This window comes from Apteryx mantelli, chromosome 7 (assembly GCF_036417845.1).
Source record: "Apteryx mantelli isolate bAptMan1 chromosome 7, bAptMan1.hap1, whole genome shotgun sequence".
Lineage (NCBI taxonomy): Eukaryota > Metazoa > Chordata > Aves > Apterygiformes > Apterygidae > Apteryx > Apteryx mantelli.
The window spans coordinates 40,941,937-40,967,944 of NC_089984.1; the positions used below are offsets into that span (position 1 = coordinate 40,941,937).

The 26,008-nt window shown below is 44.5% G+C and overlaps 1 protein-coding gene across 1 annotated transcript in view; it reads right to left on the reverse strand.

Annotated features, from left to right (window-relative positions):
* Positions 1 to 5,048: 5,048 nt before the first annotated feature.
* CHST15 (carbohydrate sulfotransferase 15) overlaps positions 5,049 to 26,008 on the reverse strand; it is a 43,640-nt gene continuing 22,680 nt past the window's right edge. The window contains exons 2-8 of the mRNA XM_067299569.1: positions 22,375 to 23,416; positions 20,475 to 20,814; positions 17,273 to 17,419; positions 13,932 to 14,088; positions 9,671 to 9,827; positions 6,431 to 6,578; positions 5,049 to 5,668 (exon numbers count right to left, since the gene is read on the reverse strand). Of these exons, the coding sequence (XP_067155670.1) occupies positions 5,478 to 5,668; positions 6,431 to 6,578; positions 9,671 to 9,827; positions 13,932 to 14,088; positions 17,273 to 17,419; positions 20,475 to 20,814; positions 22,375 to 22,962 (1,728 nt within the window). The 5' untranslated portion in view covers positions 22,963 to 23,416 and the 3' untranslated portion in view covers positions 5,049 to 5,477. The remainder of the gene's footprint in view (positions 5,669 to 6,430; positions 6,579 to 9,670; positions 9,828 to 13,931; positions 14,089 to 17,272; positions 17,420 to 20,474; positions 20,815 to 22,374; positions 23,417 to 26,008) is intronic.

Consider the following 26,008-nt stretch of genomic DNA (forward strand, 5'->3'; position numbering starts at 1 on the left):
GGGGGAAAATTATGTTGTTCTCAAGTTTCTGAAGAGACACGATACTTGGTGCTTGCCTGTCAGACCCGCGGCAGCAGGGCCGCAGGGTCCCATTTCCATAAACGCAGAGAGAGACAGGACACGTGGGGCTAGCGGGTGCCCGGAGCGGCTCGGGGGTGAGGGCAGAGGGGCTTGGGGCCCCTGCCGAGCTCTGCGATGCCCGGGCAGGACAGCACACAGCAGCAGGCCTTGACTTCTTGCAGGCCTGGGCTCAGCTCGGTCAGAGCAGGCTGATCATGCTTCCGCCTAATGTCTGTTTAACGGCACTGTGAATATTCCCTGGATGAGGATTTGGTAATTGCTATTCTCAAAGAGGACCTGAGAGAGCAACCGTCACTTAAATTAAGTCAGTTCAGGCCCAGAATAATCTGTATAAATAAACATATACACTCTGTGTGTCACCATGAGGGCTGAGAAAAGCTGGGAATGACCTAAATAATACTGTGCACTTGTCTGACTTACGGATGTGTTTGACAAGTCTACAAACCAAGAAAAATAAACACTGAAGTCTGAAACACAATTTTTTCTCAACCTCATTTTTAAAAAAATCAAAAATTGAGGGAAGAGAACCCCACTTGGTTGGCCGGACTGTGAGCTGACGAATGAGACCTCCCTGCGCACGAGCGATGCAGACAGCCCAAACCTTTGCTCTCTGGGAAACCCAAACCGTTAGCTAACGGGGACGCGCGAGGGTGGCTGCAGCGACATCCCCGCAGCCGGTGCCCTCGGGGAAAGGCCCTCGCGTCTGCAAGCTGCCTGGGGCTTGGGCCCTCGGCACCTGCACAGATGCCAGCTTTGAAGCTCCTCGAGCTGCACTTGCAGGGTTTTTCCTCCGGCTCTTCCACGTGCATGGCGCATAACCAAAAGGAGGCCGCTGGTGGCTTGTCTCCGAGGGCCCGGCGGGGCGACCTGTTCACACCAGGCGCCCGACCGAGCCTTCGTGCCCGCGAGGCCGCGAGGAGCAGAAAGTCCCGCCGTGGTGCCACCGATCCGTGTCTCCCGCTCCCTTCCCGAAGCCGTAAGACACCAGCAGAGAAAGCCGCGTTTGGCCGGTCATGGACAGGAGGCGGCGTTCAGCCCGACGCCTGCAGGCGCGGGGCACCGAGCGCCCCCAGCCCCGCTGCTGCGGCGGCTCGAGGCTGCGCGAGTGGCACTGGTGCACGCCCTGCCTCCACGCACGCCACCGGCAGATGCTTTGAGACAAGTCAGTGTCCTTTAAGCGGGCATTAAGTTCTTTCCATGGCACGTAGGGATGCACAAAGATAAAGAGGGTGAGGGCAGAAAAGTGTTTCTTTCCCACAAAATGTAATATGTTGATTACTATTTGTGTCTCTTTAAAATGCTGCTTTCTGTTAATTGTGGCTTAATACGTACGCAGCAGGGCTCTAATTTCCAGCGGCAGCTTTCCGCCTGGCAGGCCGTTAAGCCCCCGCCAGGCTGACTTGCCTCGCAATCATTTTGAGCACCTTTCTGTCGACTGACGCAGCGCAGCGAGCCCGCGCGGAGCGCTTTCCCGGGCACCGAGCCACAGAAAGCAGGGCTCCTCCGCGGGCCTCGCCGCGCTGAAATCGGCTGGGCGAGCATCTGGCGGGACACAGCGAGTCTGGCACAGGCGTGGCAGCTGCTCCCAGCCGATTTTATTAACAGGTAGATGTACTAATAAAATAACGCCCCGACCCAAAAAGTTTCCTGGGCGCGCAGAGCGGCGGCGGGCCGGCAGCGAGGGAGGGCGCGCGGGGCCGCGCGTCCTCGGGGCTTTCCCCGCAGGTATCGCCACGTGTGACCGCGACAGCAACGGGCTTTTCGCACCTGCCTTTTCTTTCCTGCGTGTCCGTTGCACCAGCTATTGCTCGTGCTCACCACGAGATGGTGCTGCAACACCAGCGTTTGCGGTCTGCAGCGGCGCGCACCAGCGGAACCCAAACCCCGTTGCTCGTGGAAGGCGCCGCTCAGCGCGCCCGCATTAGAGGGAGCCGGGAGTAACTTTCAGCCGCACAGTTGTGCCTCTTCTTTTGTATAGGAGCATTTGGCTTAGTTGGAAGATCGATTAATTTCCTGGCAGGAAGATATATTCAGAGCTGTCACAACTTCACTGTTTATCTTCAGTTTATTGCGCTGAAGCATCCAAGCCCATGCACTGGATTCAACAGATAACAACATATCATTTTCTGTGTAAATCACAGAGTCTGTTTTTCTTAGCAGGAGACTTTGTTTTCACTGTGTTTCTTCCAGCCAGCCAACATTCTTGGCCTTACTGCACAAGGTCTTACGGCAAACACGTTTCACATTCTTCTGCAGTAGCAGCGAGAACATTTGGAAATGACCCTTTCCTCAGTGCCTTTGGACCCGGGAAAGCTGCATCTTTGCCTGATTACTTTTGTTCAGCAGAGATAAGAGTAAATGAAGTACGAAACGTGCCTTTTCCAAGCTCTTTGTAAAGAGACACTGCTGTGTTTTGGTAAACATGAAAATATGTTATCTATCTTGATAATAAGTCCAATTTCTTAAAAATTACTGTTCCTGGGATGCAGGCAGCTCAGTACTACAGTGAATAATAACAATAATACTGAATTCTTTCATGTCTAGATTTGTCAACAGAAAGGTAAAGGGAACTAGAAGAATTTGGCATAAGCCCTATCGTAGGCAGAGATTTCCTGTAGAGGCAGAAAGAAGCCACTGAACAGCGGTGTCATGGAGCTGGGTCCGGCGATGCCGGTGCGCTCTCTGCTCCGTGGCTAAACACGGGGGTGCTGGCACCCCCAGTGGTCCTTGCACAGCTTTACATTAGTCAGCAAAACCAATTTTATGTTATTCTGGAGCACCAGTTCAATCCTATTTTTACAGTCTGGACCAGAGAGCAACAGCGTTACGTCAAAGGGAGATGCCTCTTTACAGCTGATTTGCTACTTTCTGATATTCTCTCCTGCCATTATCCAATGTAGAAAGCTGCAATGTGTTAAATTGAGAGATCATGTTTTGGAGCTCACGAGAGAGCTCAAGACCCAGTAGCGGCCTCTTTGGGAACGAAGCTCCTGTCGCTTCCGAAGGACCGCAGGCTCCGACACCCACCCAGCCTCTTCCCCGCGGGGTGGGGACGTTCAGTGTGCTGAGCGCTCCTGGCTGTGGTTGCCCACACGTGGGCATCGCTGCCCACCTGTCACAGGGAAGCTGCAGCACGAGCCATACATGCCGTTCAGATTATATGCTGTAGAGGCAAAGGGCAGAGAGAATTGCTCTGACAACTTTTGGATTGAACGGGTCTGCTAGCATAATATAGAGTTCAGTCCCAAACATCGCTGTGACACAAACTAGTGGGTGTGATTTGCTCGTGAAATGAATCCTCAGGCTAAATGATAATGACAGTAGATTCATTAGCATTTAGCGCTGGTAAGATGGTATCATCAGGTCATAGTTGTTGTAGCTATCATCTAAATGGTAATCTTTGAACATGGTAGTTCAGTTTAATAAACTCTCTATTTAGAACCTCTTGGGGAAAAAACAAAACAAAACAAAACAACACCACAACAACAAAAGCCTGATAGGGTTTTTTTTCCCCCATCCTTTTCCTGATCATACAATGAACAGATTTGCCAGAAATTTTTAGCATAAATAAAGTGTTGATTGAAAATTTAACATTTATGAATAGTGCTGAATTCATTCTGATTCCTGCTGCCATTTTTTTTATATTGGTAAAACAAGCAGCACTCAGTTCTCCAATCCCTTTTGGTCTGTAAGCATTTCTGAACTAGAACTAATCAGAGCTGGTGGTCTAGAACTGGTTACTTAAACCACTTATTTCAGGTTTTCTCAATGCCAGACTGAATCCTTTTTAAACAGTACATTTCCAGTCGGCAAAGGACCTAATAACGGACTTCTGTTACAAACCATCACATGTCATCAATCATATGAACATTCGTGAAATGTTCAGGATTCATGAAGTTTTCAGTATTACTTCTTAGTTTAGCGAACATGGGTAAATAACAGGTCCCCATGGAGGAGAACGGTGAAAAATTACCCTTAATATTTGTAAATGTATTTGTGGCTCTGTCAGCAAGCTGTACGGTGGACACTACGCAAGCTAGCCCTCGAAAGGGGGTTACCAACGGCAAGCGTCCCCCTCTCTCCGTGCCTCGCCACCGGCTGTTAAAGAAACCCCCAACGTCAACAGACTGCGCTGGCCCAGCTGAGCGCACGAAGGCCCCGAGCTGCAGCTGAGAGCGGCTCTAACCGGGAGCAGGTGCAAGAGAACAGTGAATTACTGCACATTTCTAGAGGTTGCAGTCTGGCCCTTTTAGACTAACTACAACTTTCAGAGAGTCCAAAGCTCTTCCCTGGGTTTTAGAATGGCTTCTTCTCAAGTCTGCCTATCTGAACTGATTTTTATTTAGATGCATGCATCTTTCCTGAAGAGGGAAACAAGTTACATGTGCAACTAATTCGTTATTTAATGTATCCCATCTTACTCTGTATGAGGATGCATACTACTATATCTGTGCCAAATGATGCAGTTAAAGAGAAGATTTCAAAGTAATTTTAAAATGCATATTTCTTGGCCATGGATACTACAGAGTGATTGTGTAAGACCCAACAGAAGACGCCATGAAATAAAAGCTCTCCATGGCCAGCAATGGCCTCTGCTTCAGGCCCGTTATTGGTTTCCTGAGAAAACATGCGAGTGATATGAATAGATGATACATATCTGTATTTACATGAACAAAATACAGAAGACAAATGGATTTGTTACGCTAAACATTGTATGCGGCCTGTTGTTTAAATTTCAGTCATTCATTCTTACCTGGAATATGAAATTCTTCTTTTAGGAGAACTGTGGTTAGGAAAGTCCATTTATATTGAAGATACAATTTAGGCTTGAAAATTTACGCAAATACAATTATCCATTAAAGTCATTTGCCTTTGTCTTTGTTTCAGAATTAAGGAAACAGAAAAACTTTAGTGTGAGTGAAGACTGCATTTGTGAATATGCTGACAAAAAGAAACAAAATTTTAGGTTGAATTCAATTAAAAATTTTAATGACTAAATGACATTGATAGTTTGAAAGAATGAATGAATAACATATACTGAAAGTGAGATTATAAGTGTAATTGCAGGAGACCGATGCTAATTCTGTGTTGCAGCATCTTAGAGAAGGTTAAACTTCAACATCCCAGCAGAGTGCAAGACATCTCCTTCATACTAACGCCTTTTCCACTCTACTCCTTTGCTGGGGTAAAAGAAACTGATAAGCAAGATGCTTTACATTCGCACAAGGAAAATGCGATATAACTGTTGTGACGTGTGCTGACTGAAGGTGAGAGTCTCATCTCATCAATCGGCTTCTCTTTGGAATGGGAAAAATGTAAATATCCACGCACAAAAATAGAATTTAAAAAAATAAAAACTCCTTTAAACACTGTATTTGTGGCACTAAATTTACATATTATGTCCTCTTCCATAAAAAAGCATCATCAAAAAGAACTTGTGCCAGTTTTGTATTAAAAGGCCTATAGAAATCTCTTAAAATTGCCTTCGTTGTTGGTAGCATAGGTCCCAGACTTCGGTCTTCAGGTCGCCGAGTGTTTGATGCAGGGCTCTTTGTAATCAGAGCTTCTTGTTTCTCACTTAGAGGTCCTGGGGTAAAAGAGAACATTATCTTTTAGTGTATTTTCCCCAAATGCCTATGCTAAAAAAGATAAATGCCTAAATAAATACATTTGCCAAGAGAAGACAAATGGCATTGTGTGTTAGCAGAGGTGATGTTTCAGCATATTGAATACAGGCTTAGGTTTGTAAAATAAATCACAGTCAACAAATATAGAAATAATATGCTTTCCTTCGTATTAATTAATCATCTCTACAACAAGCAGCATGAATCATTTCTGGAGGAAAAGATTTGTTTTCAGAAAACAACTATGACATTCAACATAACTTTCTGTCCCTTTTGGAGTCGCAATTATTTTATGACGTGAGTTGTCTAACACCTGCTAGAGTGAAACTCCACCAGCCTCACTCATGGGTCGTGTAAGCACTTTTATTTTGGTTTAAAATGCGTGGTATTGCTCTGCATCTACGTAAGCCCACGGCAAACAAGCTCTGACTGCCTTCAGAAGCAGGACCCCATTCCGTATAGCAAGATATATCCCTCCACTATAAGTGATTTTGATTTTTTTTAATATCATCTTATTAGACCTTCTAACATCAATCATCTCTCATAAACCTTCTATAGAAATTTGGGAATTCTAATTTTGCTTGACTCAAAGCAACAAGATTAATGTATTTTTCAAAAGCAGATTCACATGCTTCTGCTTTCTCTTCTAACAGAAGCAATAATAATCTAGGAGAGGGATAATATGACTTTTTGCACTTCTCTCAAAGTAGCCAGATGACACCTACTTAGATCCAGAAACTGGAACACCATGTGCATGGTGTATTTCACATTTGATGCATGATCCTCCAAGCGAAGAACTAATATCTGATCTTTGTCAAAAACAGTCAGCCAGTCCAAAAGATACACAACGTAAAGACCGACCTGCAACCTTACCTGTAAGCAAAACAAACAAACAAAAATTAATTCATTTACAACACTTTGAACAGTGACAAACTAACATTCACCTCTGTCTTCTGGAAAAAATCTCAAATGTGCTTTCTTGAGGGATCATAAAGATAAAAAGTCTAAAAATTCTTTGATCTTGCTCTCGTTTTGAGCGTAGCTTAAGTCAATCTTTGCCAACACCCCCTCTCCGGGTAGTGGAGATCTCGTGTTGCCGCGGGCCTGAGGGCACCTGCTCCCGGCTGCAGAGTGCCGGGCACTCAGCGCATCCGCCGCTGAGCCGCACAGAAGCTTTCCGCAGAGCCAGCGGCGCGCACCCGGGCGCTCGGCACGGCCCCGCCAGCCTCCGTGGCGTTGAGCACGGCTGAGTCTTCAAGGAGACGCTAAGAGCTTCCAGCTACGGGATCAGCAGTACGTGAAGGAAAGGTGCTGAGTCTGGCTGACTTCGTCAGGTCCTAAGAAGGCGGTTTCACAGCTTTCTCAGAATTGTCAGGGAGAAATAAAACCTGTCCCAGTGACAGCAGCGGCACCGCATCGCACTGCCGTAGGTAGCAGGTACGTGCTGTTCAGTGTCAGGGATTAGATTTGGTTACTTTTGTTTTAGCCTCCGACTGCAACCACTAGATCTGGGGACATGGCAGACTGGCCCACTAAACGTTCATAACGATAAAAAAGAGATCTTCCAACACACCTTCGACCGAGGGCAGAGCAAGAACGGACTGGCAAGACTTGCTCCGGAGAGTTCGCATTCAACCTTATGGCTGTATTCATGGCTAACAACACGGAGCAGCTTCTAAGCCGCAAGAGCAGGGACAGCTGCATCGTGTTAATGGTGCCTCGTCCTACTTAGCGAGCGAGCCAGCTGTGCGAGATCAAGGAGGACAAGCACGCGTGTGAAAAGCCCGTCTTTCAGCCTCTCCTGACCTCATCTCGGTTACTTTCCTCAATCTTACGTAACAAATTTGAGACATAAAGAGGGCAGGTAGTCTAGTGTTCTTTAAAGTCCAAGCTCTGACTGTGCTTATAAATATTTTCTAAATGTCTTTATGCTCAGAAGAGAGACATGAATCCCAGGTCAGAAGTATCTTTCAGAACAGAGACTTAACATCCTCAAGTCATGTCACCACAGGACTGTGGAAGTCAGATAACAACAGTATCTTGTCCTTTTTACACTGCACTGTGTAACCTGGATTGATACCTAAATTCTACTAAAATGAGCCAAATTATTGGTAAATCATTATTATCGCAATGTGTGATGCTGATGAGTGTCTTTGGTGGTTTCTTACGGTAGGCCTCCATATTTAGCAAACTTCTTTTTCTACATATTATGTGTTACACAAGAAGTTGACACATAAGATCATTTAATTTGATTTAAACATTAGCCTCATCCTCATTCGCACTGGCGGGAGCCGTAGTAACACGGTCAGCACCACCCCGCTTCTCTGAACGCTGTGCAAACGAGAGCAAGGGCAGTGAGCGACAGGTCTCGGCTGCGCAGTATGGTTTGGGACTGCAGCATTTTGGAGCACCTACAGAACACAGGCTTGGAATCATTCTTAAGACTATCCACCAGAAACAGGAACTTTAATTTATCCCAGAAAGTCATTTTCAGTTCTCCTGGGATCAACAAGAACCTTCCTTTTCTTCCTTACACAGCCTGTTGTACCGGCTCATTTTTTGCTGCTTCCTGCTCTTCAGAACCAAGTTGTCTCCTCCATAAGCTCCGATGCTTCTCCCTAGACGTCAAAGGGCAACGAAGGGGTTTCCCAAGCCATCTTCCCCTCCACAAAAGCCACCCTGCAGCTTCAGGGAGGACACCTTGGTTTCTCTGGGTGATAGACTCTTCACCAATTTAAGTGAGGATAAACATCTCTTGCTGCACAGGCTAACAGCTATCAGCAGTAACAATGTCCATGACATTCATTTGCCTTGTTTCAGGAACGTATTAATTAAGAGCAAAACAAAGCTTACTGTTGTGGACAAAATTAGCAATCTAATGAGCTCACAGGAGAAAAATATCCCTACTTTTTCAATATACAGCAAACCCTGCACCTAACGGACTATTGCTTGGCTGGAGCAGAGGCTGAAAAATCCACTGAGGAACACGGTTAGCATTCGTGTTTTCTTACGAAACCTGCTCGTGGCTTTCTGGAATGGGACATCTGAAGCATTTTGCAGCAGGAGACGGGTGGCACGCGCTGCCATACCCCCACCCACGCCGGGGTTAGCCCGGCTATCCTCAGCCAACAGCCGCTTCAACCACCTGCCAAGGTAAGGGAGAGGAGCACGCTGCTTGCCACACTGCTGCAGGGGTCAGGCCTACCTAACGCACTCTTCTATGGCTATTTTATTGACCGGAGGAGGCCCTACTGACACTAACTTCTCCCCAGAAACCTCAGAGGAAAGCATTCCCCTCGAATCCGCTACAGCTTTAACAAATAAAATAGGATTCGATGGCAAACTGACCAGAGTTGATCCTTCAAGTCAATCTCTTCCATATTATTGTGCAAAAGGCTTTTTTTCTCCCCCTCAAGCAAATCTTGAAATCCATTCTACACTAAAAATGTGAGTTTTGGAAAACTGAGCTTGTAATACTTCCCCATGTCCTCTGCCAGCATTTTCTGTAAGTCTTTTTTTTCATTTACTGATGTGCATAATTTAAAGAAAAGGTTTTATCTGGTTATTGGTAGCCTTTTCTTGCAAAAGAATAAGTAATTTATTCTGATTTTGAGGCAATTTTGTACCACAAAGATCCGTGCCAGAGCTACTTTTTGGAGAGGTCTGCAAAAAGCTTACACATTCAACTGTAATCTTCACTAAATGTGCTCTCCATACTCCTGCACAATAGAAAGACTGTATTATTGCTGTTGGCATTCATCAGGGAACAGACTGAGGAGACAGCTGAGCCAGTACATCAGTTTTTACATGCTTGCATATATATTTATGTCATCCACTTTACAAATGAAAAAGGAGAAAGTTCTATTTCTTGGTGTTTATTTGCACTGTGCTTTGCTATATATATAACCTTGACACGACGTAACGTTACATAAGTAAAGAATTAAATGCTATAAGGAAATACGTACGGGCATGGCATTGTTAAGAGTGTTGTTGTAGACACAGGCTCTCAATGAGTAATCCAGCATGCAATTTTCAAACAGCTGCAGTGATTCTGCCACTTTTTCATGAAAATCTTCTGCAGATTTATTAGCACTAGCAAAGTACAGATAATCGGAGTACAATCTGCGAATGAAATGTATAAGTAAACGACAAAGGAAATGAAAGAAGATCTATTTACATGACAATGAAAATAAGTCACATTAATTGAGAAAAGTGGTATGTATATGTGCAACATTACCCTACTAACAGTCTGTTCACTCAGTGACAGATTTTCTTCTTCATTTTGATGAGTTTTGGCTTAGAGCAACATCCACTCCAAGCAGTTGCTAAACATCATCCTCTCTTTTAAGCTCAGCATCTCTTGAGATCAGGGCCCTAGTAATGGTGAGCCAACACAGTTCTCCTGAAGGCAAAGTTTTCGAATATATATACTTCTATTTTGCATTATCTACGAATAGTAGAGCTGGTCTCAGCTGACACTGGGACCCCATTGGTGCTCCACACTGCCATGGAAAGAAACAGTTCTCATCCCAAAAGCTTACCCTCTAAATCGAAAACAACGGAAGAATGGCAGGGGTAACCAAAGAGAGTGGTTTTTGTGTGGTTACCAAACTGGCCATCCTCCAAAGATGGAAAGGACTCCCGATTCCCCAGGTTTTGCAGAAAGCTCCATCTCCAATCCCATATCGCTTCGATGTCGACTTTTAGTTAAAGCTCCCAGCTGACAACTTCCCATGTCTTTTTATTTATTTATTTATTTATTTAAAGTTTAAATGCTGTAACCAGGTGGACAATTCACACGGACTACAGCGACAGGTTGCGCTGTGCTACAGCCTCGTGCCACGTTCCCTAAGCAATCGCACCTCTATATTGCCGAGCGAGGACGGCAGGACTTGGGCCCCCCACGGGCTTGCGGTTGCAACGCAGCAAGCAAGCAGAATAGACGGCGTCAGCCTGCTGCTGCGAGCGAGAGCCACCAGCAGCAGGAATCGCTGGCGACAAGGTATCCTCTCTTTCCGTATTTTTAGCACAAGTTTTCCAGTTGCTTAAATATCACCAGAAAAAGATTATCTAAAAACGAGTCCATTTGGGTGGGCAGGTGAAGGGGCTACAAGCAAGTAACAGATTTATGTTTATATTAATCCCTGAAACCGTGGTTGGAATCTTTCAAGAAAAATATGGTTCAAACAGAGACAAGGGAAATGCTCTAACATGGCATAAATATAAGATTGTGAATCATCCCCTGAACATGGGGTTTTTTGGCCCCTCTTTGGGCTTATAAACTATGATCAGAACCCCAACAATACTGCAGGGCTTTGGAGCCAGTTTTATAGCACTTGAAAGAGAGTCAGGCTTCTACCGTGCGTCTGCAGCACAAGAATTACAGCTCCGCAGAACCACCTCTCGACTGAGGTTTCCAGAAATCCTACGTCTCTCTCACCCTCTTTCAAAGTGCGCAGGTGTCTAAGTCATGACTGAAAAAAATCAATTGATTAAGGCCTCATCTTATTGCTGCAATAACCTCTTGCATTGCACCCACTTTATTTTTTTTTAAACTCCTTTCAATATTTTATTAAACCAAAAAGTCTGGTCCCTAGATTTCCACAGGTACTTTAAAATTCATCATTTAATTTAGAAAGTTTAGGCCCTAATCCAGCAAAGCACTTAAGCACGGGAAGAGCCCCTCTGCACTCATTATTTATGTTAGTGTTTTGCGAGAACAGGACACTAATTCCCACATGAAATAAATGAACACGCTGTGCTCATTTAAAAAAGGAAGAGGAGCGCTACATTTGTTGCAGGATGTTTTCAATTCTGTTTTTACGCATTAAAAAAAAAAAAAAAGGCCACAGAAAAGTATAGCGAATGAGGAGACGGCACCCAAGGGGGAGCAACGCTGTCCGTAGGATTCACCGGCTAGGAAACACAGAGGCTTTATTTCTGCTGATGCACAATCAGACATTTAAAAGCAGCGGTGCCGGGGCCGAGGACAGTGCTTGGGAACGCTTTGGAAGAGCAGGCAGGAGAAGGCAACCTGCAGCTCTGCCGGTCCCCAGAGACAAGCGAAGAGCCCGCGCTGACTCTGCCCCGGGTTTTCCCAGCCTGGTCCCCGCTCAGTTAAGGCTCTGCAGAGAAATTCCCTGGAGGAGCAGCCAGCTGGCTCAGCAGACTAGCTGCTACGTGGTCGGAGACGGTGACCGCTGACCTGCCGCCTGCCTTAATTTCATGGGTGCCCTGGGAGACTCAGCTGCTTCAGGAACAGAAAAATTGCCTCGTTTGCTCAAGTTGCCCATTTAACAATATTCTGCCCTAACGTACACTGCATACTCTAAGTCTATTTGCTCCGGGTGCTTTAAGAACTGCTTAAAAATGTTTCTGTAGCCGATATTTGTATCAATTACATTCTATAGATATTAATTTAATGCTGATAGACTTAAAAATATTAAATCTTTTTACTGGAACTTTGAAAGTTGACTGTAAAAGGTAAAAAGTAAGAAATTGACCCTGTTTCTATAAATAATTAGGAGGGAAAAAGAAAACTTCCTCCTCATTTAAATGGAAAAGCCACATGTCAGAGCAGCGAGCGAGTAAGGAGCTCCGAGCCAGCAAGTCGGGGGGGGGGGGGGGATGCCGGCCGAGAGGGCGGCGCGAACCCCTCGCGGTCCCCGTCCGCGTCGCGCAGAGCCCCCGCGGCGCCGGCTGCGCCGGCTCCTCCGCCTGCGGGAAGGCGCGTCCGCCTGCAGACCGCCGTCGCCTGACGGCAGCTCCCAGGCCCGCTCCTCCGGGGACGAGGCGGCGGGGCTGGCGGGCTCCTCGCGGGGAAGGCAGCCAGCGGGCATCGCTCACCCCACGGGCCCGAGCTGCACCTTGTGTGAAGGGTTTAACCTCCCTGCTTGTTATTTCTAATCATCCATTAAAGCAAACCCATAATTTCCACGACTTGCTGACATCTTACGGAAAACTATGTGCTTGCAGGTGAGTTCTCCCTCCGCAGGGCAGCCGAGATTCTCTGTATTTCTTTCCATCTGTTTTTAAAGCTGGGGACATCGGCACAGAAATGAAACCGTTGCCGATCGGGGTTTCGGCTGTTCCTGCTTCTCGAAGCCGTCGCCCTCCGTCGTAACCCATTGCGATTAAATGACCGCGCCGGGGCAGCCGCGCCACCAAGCGAAGGGACAGGGGACAAGCCGAGCGGGACGCGTACGGGCGCAAAAGCCAGCGCAGCCAGCGCGGCAGCCCCCGGGGCGGCGGTGCCTTTGCCCGAGGGGAAGCAGGTCTCCTCCCCAAAGGCAGCGCAATGCCCCGCCGCAGGGCAGGGCGTTGGGACGCCGCGCGGAGCGCTGCCCGGCACCGTGCCCTTCTCGGCCGCTGCGAGGACGCCGCCCCGCTGCCCTCAGCCCGCCAGGGCCGCTTTGCCCCCTGTGGCTCACACGAGCTATAAGCAACAAGGCAAAGGGAGGCAGAAACCCAAAGAAGCCAACGGGCTCTAACTGCAGCGCGGGAGACGAAGCTCGTTTTTCACCTCCCCCTTATCGCAGCTGGCGAAGAGCAACACCCCCACTGCGGCGGGTGGTTAAAGCGGTCGGGGGGTTGTCGGGAATTGACAGGACGAAGCCACGTCAGCCAGCTGTCCGGCATGAAATTCCTGTCTGTGACCTCCTGCGGTGAGGACAGGCCGCTGGAAGTTGGGAAATGGGTCTCCTGACCCGTTAAAAAATGTTTGTATCATTTGTTGATGCTGGAGCTGCTTGCAGTATTTAATCATTTTAAGCAGCATGCCCCTCAAAGGTGGAAACCTTCTCATTTACTCCCTTGAACATGGACTGAGGCACTTCACAGGGCCACTCACGCTGGGTCACATAAGCGCAGCTCCATTCCCAGCCTAGCGGGCCCCGACGAGAGCCGGGGCATATTAGCCCAAGTAGCAGAGCTCTACTGTATTTGGCAAGGTGCAAATTACTTTGTTCAGAGTACCTCAAGTGTCCAGGCACGGCACTGGCTGTGGTATTTACACTCACGTTCCCCTCTTTAAAAATCACAGTTTAAAATTCCAAAGCACACAGAGCAAAAATCCTTGAGATTTCCTGTTATAAAGCAAATAATTCTGTCAAACACTGTGTGGACATTTAGTTGTGACCGAGAGAGAGAGCAAGGGAACAAAGTAACAGTAAGAAAAGTAATAAGAAGAAACTTGCTTGCACATTCAGCAATGCAATCCTTGCTCACCTTTCAACAGGATCTCTCAGCATGATGATAAGTTTGGCATTTGGTTGGAAGGCATGGATAAAATCCTGGATTAAGAATGGAGGTTCTCCATTTGTACTGTTGTCATAAAAGAAAATCCAAGCGTTGTTGTCCCACATTGTCGAGGCACTGGCCTCCCCTGGAAAGTAAAAAGCATCTCTATCAATAATTCATTTCATTCTTTGCATTGGCATGTATGCAAATCCTATATCCAGACTTTGAACTGCTGTAGACCACTTAAGAGTGGCGCTATTAATTTTATCGTAAAACATACTTTGCTGGTTCTTACAAATGGATCTGGCTAATGTTCTGCAGAGCTGGAAGACTCTCACTGCCTACTACTTTTATGAATGTAGTGGTAGTTAAGGCAGGTTTTATGTAATTTCACCAGAACTATTACTATCCACTAACCACAGTCCTTCCTGTTAGTGGTTAACACATGCAAATGCATTTGACTGGGGCTGGAACTGGCTGCACAGAACTTCTGGCCTCTCCAGCCCCAAGGCAGAAGGACCATGTAGCTTTCCAAGACCTTCATGCTCTTTGCAGCATCCTTAGGCTACATCCAAGAGTTGTTCTTAATGCTCCTGATCTCAGAGAAGCAAGCTCCTAATGAATTACATAATTTGCAGCAACCTCAGCAGGCAAGCTATTCCAGTGCTTCACCATCCAGCTAACTGGAAAGGTTTTCCTAGCACAGAGTCTACCTTTCTTGGCAATTTCAAGCCCTTGGTCTCCATAACCTTTTATATACAGCCTCTGCTTCTCTAGACTAAAGAAATACAGTTCTTTTGATCTTCCCTCACACTTCTCTGTTTGGTAGACCTCTGATCGTATTTGATCCTCTCTTTTGGATTCTCTCTAATTAGCTTGCATATGATGACCAAACCTGAACCCAGCACATGTGTAAGCGGATGTTCTTTTGTGAATCAAATAAAGGTAATGCATTTGGACATAAAGACTTTCTTCTTCGCACCGCAAGCCAGTGCCCTCCACAGAAGTCATTTCAGCTGTGGCCATTCGAAATGCCGCCGGAGTCTGCGGGCAGCCCAGGAGCAGGGAAGACCGCAGGCACCCGGCAGACCGTGTGCGGCTGCGCAGGCGGGGAAGGAGCGAGTGCCATGGTCTCAGCACACCCCAGACCTCCAATTTGGAGGCAGCAGCTCCCTGGGAGGCTTAGATGGACACGCGAGGGAGGCAGCGGGTCGCCATCGCTGGGCCCGGGCTCTCCGCCGTGCTGTAGCTACCATGGGATCCCACCTACCCATCTCGCCAGCCCTGCTGACCGCAGCACGCTACGTGAGCAAGTCGGACTCTCCCTCTCACCCAGGAACTCCTCAGCTACGTGAACGTATGACGGAGTCTAACTTCTACTCCGACTGTGAATAAAAGCTTCCTTTCCATACTGGGTCCTTCTTAACTTGTGTGGGACTCAAGGTGCTGGTCTAAGGTGGTCAGCCCAGGACAGCCTGGTTCAGCAAGGCAGACCTTCTCAGAAGAAGATGACTGTCAAGAATTAAAAAGGAAAAGTAAACTCACTCTGGCCTCTGCTGACCACAATTTTAATTTCCTGAAGCAGCCAAAACCATTAATACCTCCAAAGAGAGAGCACCATAGTGAACATGAGATAAATTAATCACTGCTGCAGGAATTTTTATGCCAAATTACTGCAGCACAACCAAAAACGTATTAATTTTTCTTATGGACTTGAAGAACATATGACTTACTAAGTTGCCTAATGAATAAATGCATGACCTCTTTATTCTGTCACTAATGGACTAAAATCCTGTTGTGTTTTCACAAGACATTTTTGTGAATTTATCATATTAATGATCACATATAAGCAAGTCCTTCTCAGAATGCCTCAAGCTAGATCAGCATGGCCATCTTTGGCTCATCTCTAAGCAGCCACTGTTTTATTTGGGAAAACACAATAATTACCCACTAAGTAATAATATCCAAAGAAGCTTAATGTTTCAAAATAATGTAACATGATGAGCTAAAGAAATGTTTATAGCTTTAATTAGATTTCTTTTTCTAATAATCTGAAATAAGAAAATGCAGGATTCTAAGCAAATCTTATCCTCATATAGCATACAGATTCATCTTAGATTTTTTTTTTGTTTCGGGGCTTTTTTGTTTTTTAAATCAGGGTTATAAAAACTGACTTAATGAGTATAATCATTCAGAACTCTTCCTGTAAACTTAATAAGAAAAGCAAACATAACCTTAATGCTATAAGAAATGAGAAAGAAAAAAAAACCATGAACTCTAGAAAAAGCTGCAACAGGAGGTAAGTAATCAAAGATGTATGTTGCCAATTAGATTAGTGAATTTAATTAGTATATGCATTTCACCCGAGAAAGAACAGGACATATTACTGTAAATACGAGGAAAATATGCAGATGCCCTTGATGGCAACATTTTGCAAGACCTCATCTTGCAAATTTTGTTCAACATTGAATATTTAATAAAGCAAAATGATTGACCTAAGTGGGGGCTGAGGAAGTATCAAATGAATGTTACTGTAGCTGAGTCTGTGGTTTAAGCTACATCATACCATAGGTTAAAACTTTGGTTAGATCTGATTAGCAGGGTATTCCCTCTGAGCAAAAATCAGCAAAAATCTTGCCTCTATTTTCTGTAGGATAATGACTTCAGGTCTATTTCAAAACTCTTTTCAACAGGGAACTGTCTCTTTTGCCCAGCTAGTATTTTCATGGAAAGCATCTGGTTTCCCTGGAAGATTTTGAGGTGACAGAGTAAGCATGGTAAAACAGTGAAAACTCCCTCCCCCTCGATTTTCTGTTTTTAGCAAAGAGCAGAAGTAGAAATTGGACATTCCTGCCGACGTTTCTCATGGGCAGTGATCTGCTTCCACCTCGGAGCTTGAGAAGAGCCGCAAGGAGCGGCGTCTCTATCACGGCAGCTGTCTCCAGCCAGCTACAGGATTTCTGCGGCACCCATTTGTAAGCAGCAATACCACTACTTATTTATTACGCTTGGGACAAAACACACATCGTTGCAGCACTGGAATCTGAAGCTACAGACAAGGATCCTGTGACTATAGCCAAGTATCTCCTACTTAAGACAAAATGAAAACTATGTTTGAAGAAGTCATCAGGGTCTTTGGGTTTTTTTTAATTATTAAATACTGAAGTGAAAAAGCAAACACTTATGCACTACCCGGATATAGCAGAGAAAACTGGCATGAGTGGACTGGTGCTGTGAACTGCTCGCATCTGGGAAAATGCCCCTCTCATGAAAACGCTGCAAACCTGGAGATACAGACATCTATGCTGCAGAGGCAGTATCTGGCCTACCAATAATGATGCTGTTCATCTTGCTGTTTTCTTTCGCTGCTTCACTCTGCAGTACACCCTGAATCTGATGCGCTGCTAAGTCAAACAGATCAAGGTAATCTTCCACTGGGTAGCGATCATGAAATCCATCCCTCAGACGAATGATTCCTAAAAAACAGTGGAGAGAGAAGATAAATATGGCAAGGCCAGATTAACCGATGGTGTAAATCAAGACAGCTTCACTGACGCTGGTGGCACTGAGCCAGCTAACGTCAGCACAAAATTAGACCCGTGGAGTGTAACGTTCAGATAAAAGTGCCAATAATGAAGTAGCTGAGATCCAAGATACTATACGATTAAGCCATAAATTCACACTGATAGGAAATAACTTGAAGTGTTCTGCTTTATAGTTCCTGCATGAATAACTTGCATTTATTTACTTCTAAATTTAGCTTTTGGGATTAATATAGAAGACCAGATTCTATTTTCATTTACACCAATATACACTGGAGTAATATCAGACTCACGCTAGATTTAACAGACAGAGAACAGACCCTGATGCCAAATACGCACTTAACATGCACTTACTCAAACCAGAAAACTGGAATATCATTCATATGCTTATCTTCAGAAGTATGAAAACAAAACTCCCAGAGCATTCCCTACTTTTCTCCTCTCCCTCCTTCCCTGCACTGCAGGGTGTTTTCAATATGACCGGCCTCCTTCCTGCATTTCTCAGCATCTCAAGCCATGTCTGTGGGTTTTTACACTCCTTGTCCCATTCCTCTTTTCTTTCTACCTGTAGTCCCACTTCACTTTCTGTAGCACGTTCCCCACGCCTGTCCTTGCATTTTTGCTTCTTACTGTAACCCAGAAGAGTTTCTCAAGTGGGGAGAGGTCAAGGACAGCAGCAGGAAGGGAACCGAGGTGGAGCAGTGCTAAACGCGTGGAGCAGGACTCCTCAGCTCTGCCTTTCCTCTTCCTCCGAGGCCATTATGAACAGATCTACGGGGGAGGAAAGCTCAGCAAGGGACTCCTCTGGTCCATTCCCTCTGAAGAGAATATTCCCACTCAGGAAAGTGGGATTATTGAGGGTAAGCTCAGCAGTATATTTTGTTTCGTTTTTCAGGGTGAAAAAAATAAAATTCTACCATGCACGGTGCTACATAGTGCCTTGATTTGATGTCACCCACTCATGGGAAAAGAAACTGCGGCTAAGAGCAGGAAAGATAGACAGACGGCCGCGCTGGGACAAAGCCCAGCGGAGCATTGACCATCCCAGCAGAATGGGAAAGGGTGGTTTGTCAAACGAGGTCTCCCCTGGAGGGCTGGTTAGCTTCAGCTGATGTTAGTCACTCTTGTAAAAGTCCACTGAATCACTCCCTGCATTCACACACCCAGCGACAACCAGCACAGCATCCTCCCTGGAAGCTTTCTGAATCCAAAATTCACTTTCTTCTTCGATCTGACTTTTCATCTTCAGGTCAGGAGGAAACTCTCATCATTTATCTTCAGTCAACTGCTGAATGTGATGAACCAGTTTCTTCTCGTGGCACCTCAAGAGGCACCACTGTGATCCTCTTGCTTGACTTCATAACTACCACAGGTCCCACAATTCCCCTATTTCCTAAACTAGAGCTAATTATCTCAAAAGCAAAACTTTTTTCCATTGTATTCCTTTAACTCTTAATTTATGACAAGCATTTAGAAAATGTCTAAAATATCTTAAAGAGAGTCAACTGTATTAAAGAGAAAAAAAAGTGGATGAACTCATTTACATCTCTAGTTTTACAACTTGACGTGCATATACTAATGTACACAGAACATTGTTACACAAAGAGACATCAGTTTGCATCTCAATTTTGTTTTCTGTTAATGAGTATTTAAAATATCTATGATACTGGTGATACACAAAAACCATCCAACAAAGACTTCATTAATATTTAGCTCCACCAGTCAAAGGCTGCTTTACCAGTGGTAAAACGAAGCAGATGAGGAAAGCAGAGCTTTCTACCTCTGAGCCCGCTTTCTACTGCACTGCACATGAGCCACTGCTATGAGATCGGTATGGGCCACTTGCTTGCAAGAGAAGGAATACAAAGATATATAAAGAGGCAATGCAATGGCAAATCCGAAACAGAAGGGAAGATAACGTCACCGTAACACAGCCTGTATATTCCCATCGGAAATAGTACCGCCACAGCCAGGCCTATGAGCTTTGGCACCAAAGTCCTGCAAAGTGAGAGTGTGTGGCAGCACGTCACAGCCCGACGCAGTCCCGAGGGCAGTGGGGAAACAGAGCGCCCGGGGGGCCTGCCCGGGGAGCAGCATAAGCATCCTCGCGTAGAGGAAAGCGCTAGGCGTGCAGCCGTCCAGAAGCGAAACCCGGCCTTCTGAGCCTCAGCCGAGTCTTTAACCACGACATTGCCCTTCCTTGGCTCCGGGGGAAGAGAGAACGAGGAGGACATAAACGCTTCAGATGGATAAAACAATCCTCCGAGGCCCAGAGCGCTCGGACGTCTCTGAACAAGCAGCCGCGAAAGGTGAATGTGTCCTGCTCAGATCAGCCGTGATCTCGGGTACTGCGCGCTGCCTTCGGAGACCGAGTGTCGCTCCATGAAAAGCTTGATGCCGTCCAAGAAAAGAGCATCAAAAAAATATGTGCAGGTTCCTCAATGAGAGAGGGCTTTCTCAGGCAGAATAGCTATTTTTTTCCGTATTTTACCAGAGCTGTAACACTAATGAAGCTTCTACCATAAAACACAGCTATATTTATTGAATCTTAAGGACTGAAGCCACCCACATTTCAAATACTGATACATCATTTACACATGTAGGAAAGGCTTTGCATAAAAAGTTAATATTACAAAACTATTACCACTATTCTTTGAAACTTCCATTATAACCTAGTTGCTCCTCTTCTTGTTTTTCCAGAGTGCACAGACTAGGTTTGATTATATTTTCTAAATTTTCCAAACCACTGCAAATGACCCAAATGAAATGTACATTATTGTGAAAGTTTTAATGCAAAGTATCATTAAACAAAAGCAGACTAGAACATTTTGAGTATCTGTAGACCAAAATTTTCAGAAGTATTAACTTCAGTGGTTTCAAGCGAAACCAAAATAGAACAAGTCCATAAATTTCATCCCAAATATACACAAGAAATTTCAAGGTTTGACAGAGACAAGACCTCTGAGTACTTGGGTCCGCGTTTACTCACCAAAGCGCTTTCTTGTCCACCAGTGCGGTTCCTTGATGGCTGAGAACCGAACATCAGGGTGCAGCCTGAGCCGGTCATAAAGGTCTGTTGTTCCACACTTGGGCTGGCCGATAATGTAGAAATGGGGAAGGCAGCGCAGCCGATAGTGTTTGTCCTTATAGTGATATAAGTGGTTCCAAAATACCTTCCTGAGGTAATCAAAGATGGTGCGAAAACGCTTTGAATACAGTGCATACGAGTTTGTTGTGTACGGATCTGTGGTTGTGTTTCCTCTGTACTCTTCATACCAGCACGGATTCTTGCTATTTGAAAGGAATTTATTAGGAATTACTGAAAACATCTGCAACATAAAGAACAACAATTTCAGTCAAGGCAGCAAAAAATTTAGTTATATTTAGTTATACACCTTACATGCACTCAGTATACTTATTCAGTTACATATAGCGCAGTAAGAGAAAACAATGGAAACAACATGTGGACATTTTTATTCTTATTTTTTAAATACAAAGGTGACCAAACTTATTGCCTCTGATGACACTGGAACCAGATCCTGGGCAAAGACTTGGCCAGGGAGAGTATGTTCATAAATCCATTGATTTTAAGGCCAGAGGGACCTCCACAATCCCCTTAGCTCCCCTACAACCCTCAGATTCAATTTTTAAAGTCCTAGTTGCCAGGGTGATCACCTTCCTAATATGTAAGTAAATACAAATGGATCCCAGCAACCTGTGATTTCATTAGAGCTTTGACGGCAACATGCAACCACGCTACAGAGTTTTGCTAGATCTCTGCTGGCTTCTCGCAAGACCAGTTTTAACCTCTCTCCAAAATCCTCTGGAGAACAGATCACGGAGGCCTCGGAGTGACTCCGGATGCACCCCTGGGGCTTGGGCAAGTCAACGGCAGTTGTCCCGGAGAGGGAGAGAAGGGTAATGGAGTGGGAAACAGGGGGAAAGTGCCTGAGGAGGTATCTAGAGGCAGGACAGGAGGGAGCAATTAAGGCCCGGTACGTATGTACGGGTTCTACAGAGCTTCTCAGCACATCATGCCACCTGGCTACATGCTCAAAACAGCCACCTCCACAAACAAAAAAAAGAGTCTTGCTGGGAATAGCCACACTCAGCCTGATCTTTAAGAAAGCAGCTGGGTCTCCAAAATCTGAAACTAATTTTCCATTTTATTACCCCATTAGAGAGCTCACTGAACTATCATCATTAAGGAAAAATTGAGAAGCAGTTGCAAAATCTCAGCAACTCTCCTGCAGTTGTTCCAATTTAACTTAAGAACTAATTGACAACTAAAAGCCTCTGGTTGTGCCTCACCTCAGTGGGGACCGTGTACTGCAGGTGTGTGCCCGAGCTCATTCTTTATGCTACAAGGGCAGCAAACCTCGGCAGCAGCAATCTGCCGAAATCTGTAGTGCTAATTTAAGAGATACTGAAGACAAGATTACAAAAGTAATTATTAGGAGGACTGATTTAGCCAACTTTGTAATAATCGGATCATATTAATCTCCAGTTATTCATTCTGAAATACAAGGTTTGCAACGATCAGGTTCTCAGGTGGCTTTCTGGTAATGAGCCATTAGACGGCTCCTTTCTTATTTAACGGTTAAGGTGACTGGAAAATCTGACCAACTCAGAATGATTTTGGATGGGACAAAGTTAAAACACGATGCATTTGTACAGCTGACCTTGTTTCAGGTGTCAAGACCATTTATATATCTATTTTGCCTGTGACCTGGAAGGATGTGATCTATAGTATCAACTTTTCAGGAGGTATAAGTCAACACATGAACATCAGAGGAGCTGCAGGTTTTTTTCTCAGTAAAAGATTAACCCAGAATTCTTGGAATAAACAAGTATTCAGCAGTGTCAGACAAACTTTAGTTCATACTTACATGGGGCTCCTGTTTCCTCAGCTCCTCTAAATCAGGGCGCTGTCTCGTTATAAACTCTATCTTTGAAGTAATAGCGTCAATAATTAATTTAATGCTTGGATAATCCTTTACGTATGAAACATTAATTTTAGAAGGCTGGTAATGGTCTTTCATATCACTGAGGCTTTCATTGTCCATTAAGCTGGGATTGCTAGTAAAAGCTCCGTAATGGAACGGCGACGGTATTAACAGCAGCCCGTGCTTGGCTCCAGTCAGCACGTAGGATGCCATCACTAGAGTCATTATAATCAGCCCAAATATCAAGCTGCATAGCTTCCCCTTCCTCAGGCAGAAAAGTCCGTTCCAGCTCTCACTGTGATCAGTCCTTACTTCCAAGACTGCAAGCAACTTCATCTGCCTGCTGTCCCGGTACGAAGCGACCTTATTTTCTCCTTTGCAAAGAGGACACTTCTGGTTACTGTGATTAGGTCCACGGCATCTGAAACACTGTCTGTGCAAGTCATTTGGTAATAAATGTATGCAACAATTAATGCAATGCCTCATATTAATACTGTTAAACCACTGTATTAATGAGCCAAGCACAGCCATAAAAATATTTCTGAAGCACACGAGTCATCTTCTGTCAGTCTGAAGTTACTTAATTCCTTGAGTGATTCTATGAATACTCGGCAATGCAAAAGGTCAGGTTCAAACCAGAAGAGTTAAAAACACTCTGACAGTGATATATATCATATACAGGAAAAAAAAAATAGATGTGCTATGGACGTGGTTTCCAAGAGTTTGGCTCAGCAAGAGGAATGTGGTGAAGTGAGAATCAGCTACAAAACTTGCTCAAGTTTTTCCCATTGAACAAAATGAGAAAGAAGAAAAATCATTACGTATTGTGAAAATATGCAAAAAGTAAAAAGAACTCATTGTCCTCTGATTTATGCTGGAATAGGCAAACAGGGGTAGAAGTTCCCAGATACTCTTAAAACAAGCAGGTTCCAAACCAGACTGCTGCTTCTCGAAGCGTCATCTTCTTAGAGATAGCTTCAAAGACCTAAAGAAACAAAAACATATATACAGATACACACAAAACTATTTTTGAAAACTAAATAGGGATGGTCGAGCTAGTGCCTGTGAATGATGAAATGCTAGCTAATTAAATTATTTTTCAGACGAAAATTAATTTCTCTTATAATTAGCTGCACTAAACCAGAAAACCATCTGGTTGGTTCATGGGGCATCTAAATGTCCAGATTCACTTTTTACTATTTAAATGAAAATACATTTTCCAAGTCACCGTAATCAAAATATGAAATAGGAGACATGTCTGGCAATTCACACTTACCAATTTTAACAAGTCCCAGAATTTTGCTGTTTTGCCTTTAGTTCTCTCAACATTTCTTTCGAATTCTGAAGAAGCAGTGATATAACCCTAGATAATAACTCCTAGTTTGTTGCTATAAAAGTGTCCATAAATGCCAATTATTTCAGATCCTGCATTAGTCATTTCTATTGCTGCATTTCTACATGAGACACCAAAGTCCTAACATGAAATTATTTATATTCTAGATTTTTCTCCCACCTAACACTGTTACGTAGTGGAGAACTGAGTCAGTGCAAGCAGGCAATGTCCAAGCGGCCCTGGGAATGACAGGTTGAGGAAGGAGGTCTTCCTTCCCCAGAAACTTGTAGTTAGTGCTCAGAGGACAGGATGTGATGCAGGCTCTCCTATCAGTGTTAACACTTCCTTTATGTCCAGAAAGGGACATATGTGCAAAAAGGGAAGTTTGCCATTATCAGGTGATAAAAGCTAAAATAAAAGTATTTCCAAAGTATAACAATCACAGAATCACAGAATCGCTGAGGTTGGAAGGGACCTCTGGAGATCATCTAGTCCAACCCCCCTGCTCAAGCAGGGTCACCTAGAGCACATTGCACAGGACCACGTCCAGGCGGCTTTTGAATATCTCCAGAAATAGAGACTCCACAACCTCTCTGGGCAACCTGTTCCAGTGCTCTGTCACCCTCACAGTGAAAAAGTTTTTCCTCATGTTCAGATGGAATTGTCTGTGTTTCAGTTTGTGCCCATCGCCTCGCGTCCTGTCGCTGGGCACCACTGAAAAGAGTCTGGTTCAACAATACAGAAAAAGAATTTTTCTTTCCCTAATGAGCTTATTCTATAAATCAGCTGAGGCAGGTATAAAGCATAGCATAGTCATTATTGACTATATTTAAACTGAAGGGAAAGAAATCAGCATAATCCTCCTCAAAGAGACTAGTCTTTGGAGCTTCTCTAAGTGGGCGTGTGATGATTTTGACAGAAGTCTAAAAGACTAGAAAGACTAAATCAGACTCACATGTGTAATTTTAAAACCAAAAAGGTTATGCTTTCATATACATTAGTTATCCCAAAAAAATAATGTCCAAAAGAAAAACAGAGCAGCTGCAGAAAGCCAAGGAGAAAGAAGGATCCAACATTTAAACTAGAAAAGAGATCTCCATGTCTCCAACAGAAAATGACAGCATCAGTCACTGCGGAGAAGACAGATGAGAAGGGAAGTTCTGAAAACAAGTGAAACGTTTCCGTTTGGCAAGACAAAAGTCCAGGTAGCAATGAGGCATTTGAGCAAAGGTTTTCACGGAGGACGCAAAGGAGACAGGAGGAGCTTGAAGTGCTGCCAGGGCAGACTCCAACATGATCCACCAAGGTCATCAAGGAAATCATGAAAACACGGATAGTTGCCCAAACGAGGCTGTACAAAAGAGGGAGGGGAGATGAGGGCCCTGGCAGTCACACAGACAGAGGTAAGAACGTTAATTCTCAAATTTTTAAAAAGAGCTACCAAAGATACACTAATGGATACAGAACATAGGACCTGTGTAAAAAACTGCATAAGCTTCCCAGTCCTATGAAATTTATGTCCATTTGTATGTTAATAAAACGGATTGGGATTTATTGAACTCTTATCAGGTGCAGACACTTCTCATGAAACGCCAGTATAAATATTATGAACTCGAGGAAAAATCACATTAACTACATCTTTGACAGCTGAGGAAAACGCCTTAATGGGAAGCAGACCAATGAAGAAAGAGAAATATGCTTATGCTACAGCAAAGCTGAGATCTTAATCACACCAGTCATGAAAGCGGATTTAAAGTCCCACCAGCACCCGTAACTCTGCCAACTTACGCATATGTGCTACAATAGGCTGTTTTATTAGGAGAGTGGTTGGAGGACCTACCACAGGGCAAGATGACATATTACTCAGCTAATAGAATAGAGAAGATGATTTTTTTTAAGCCGCTAGTTACAGATGTATTATTTTATAATTATTTCCTACTGTCATGTTCATGTAATAAAAAACCCAACCGTAATAAACACATAAAACTCAGGATATAATTCCCTGCTGGCACTCCCTTCCCTTTCTTTACCAAGAAGTTTTAATTAAGTTCATTTCCCAATCTTTTACTATGAAATGAAGGATGTAATAGATGCACTGTACCCCAGGAGATGAGGATCTTCCCCCATGTAAGCAGCCCATGTTCTCCTGACTTGCCCACCTAAATCTAGCAGTCAAATGTATCTTATCTTTGTTGCTTCCACTCAACATTTTCAGTAGTCCTAATAACATGTATACTTTACCTT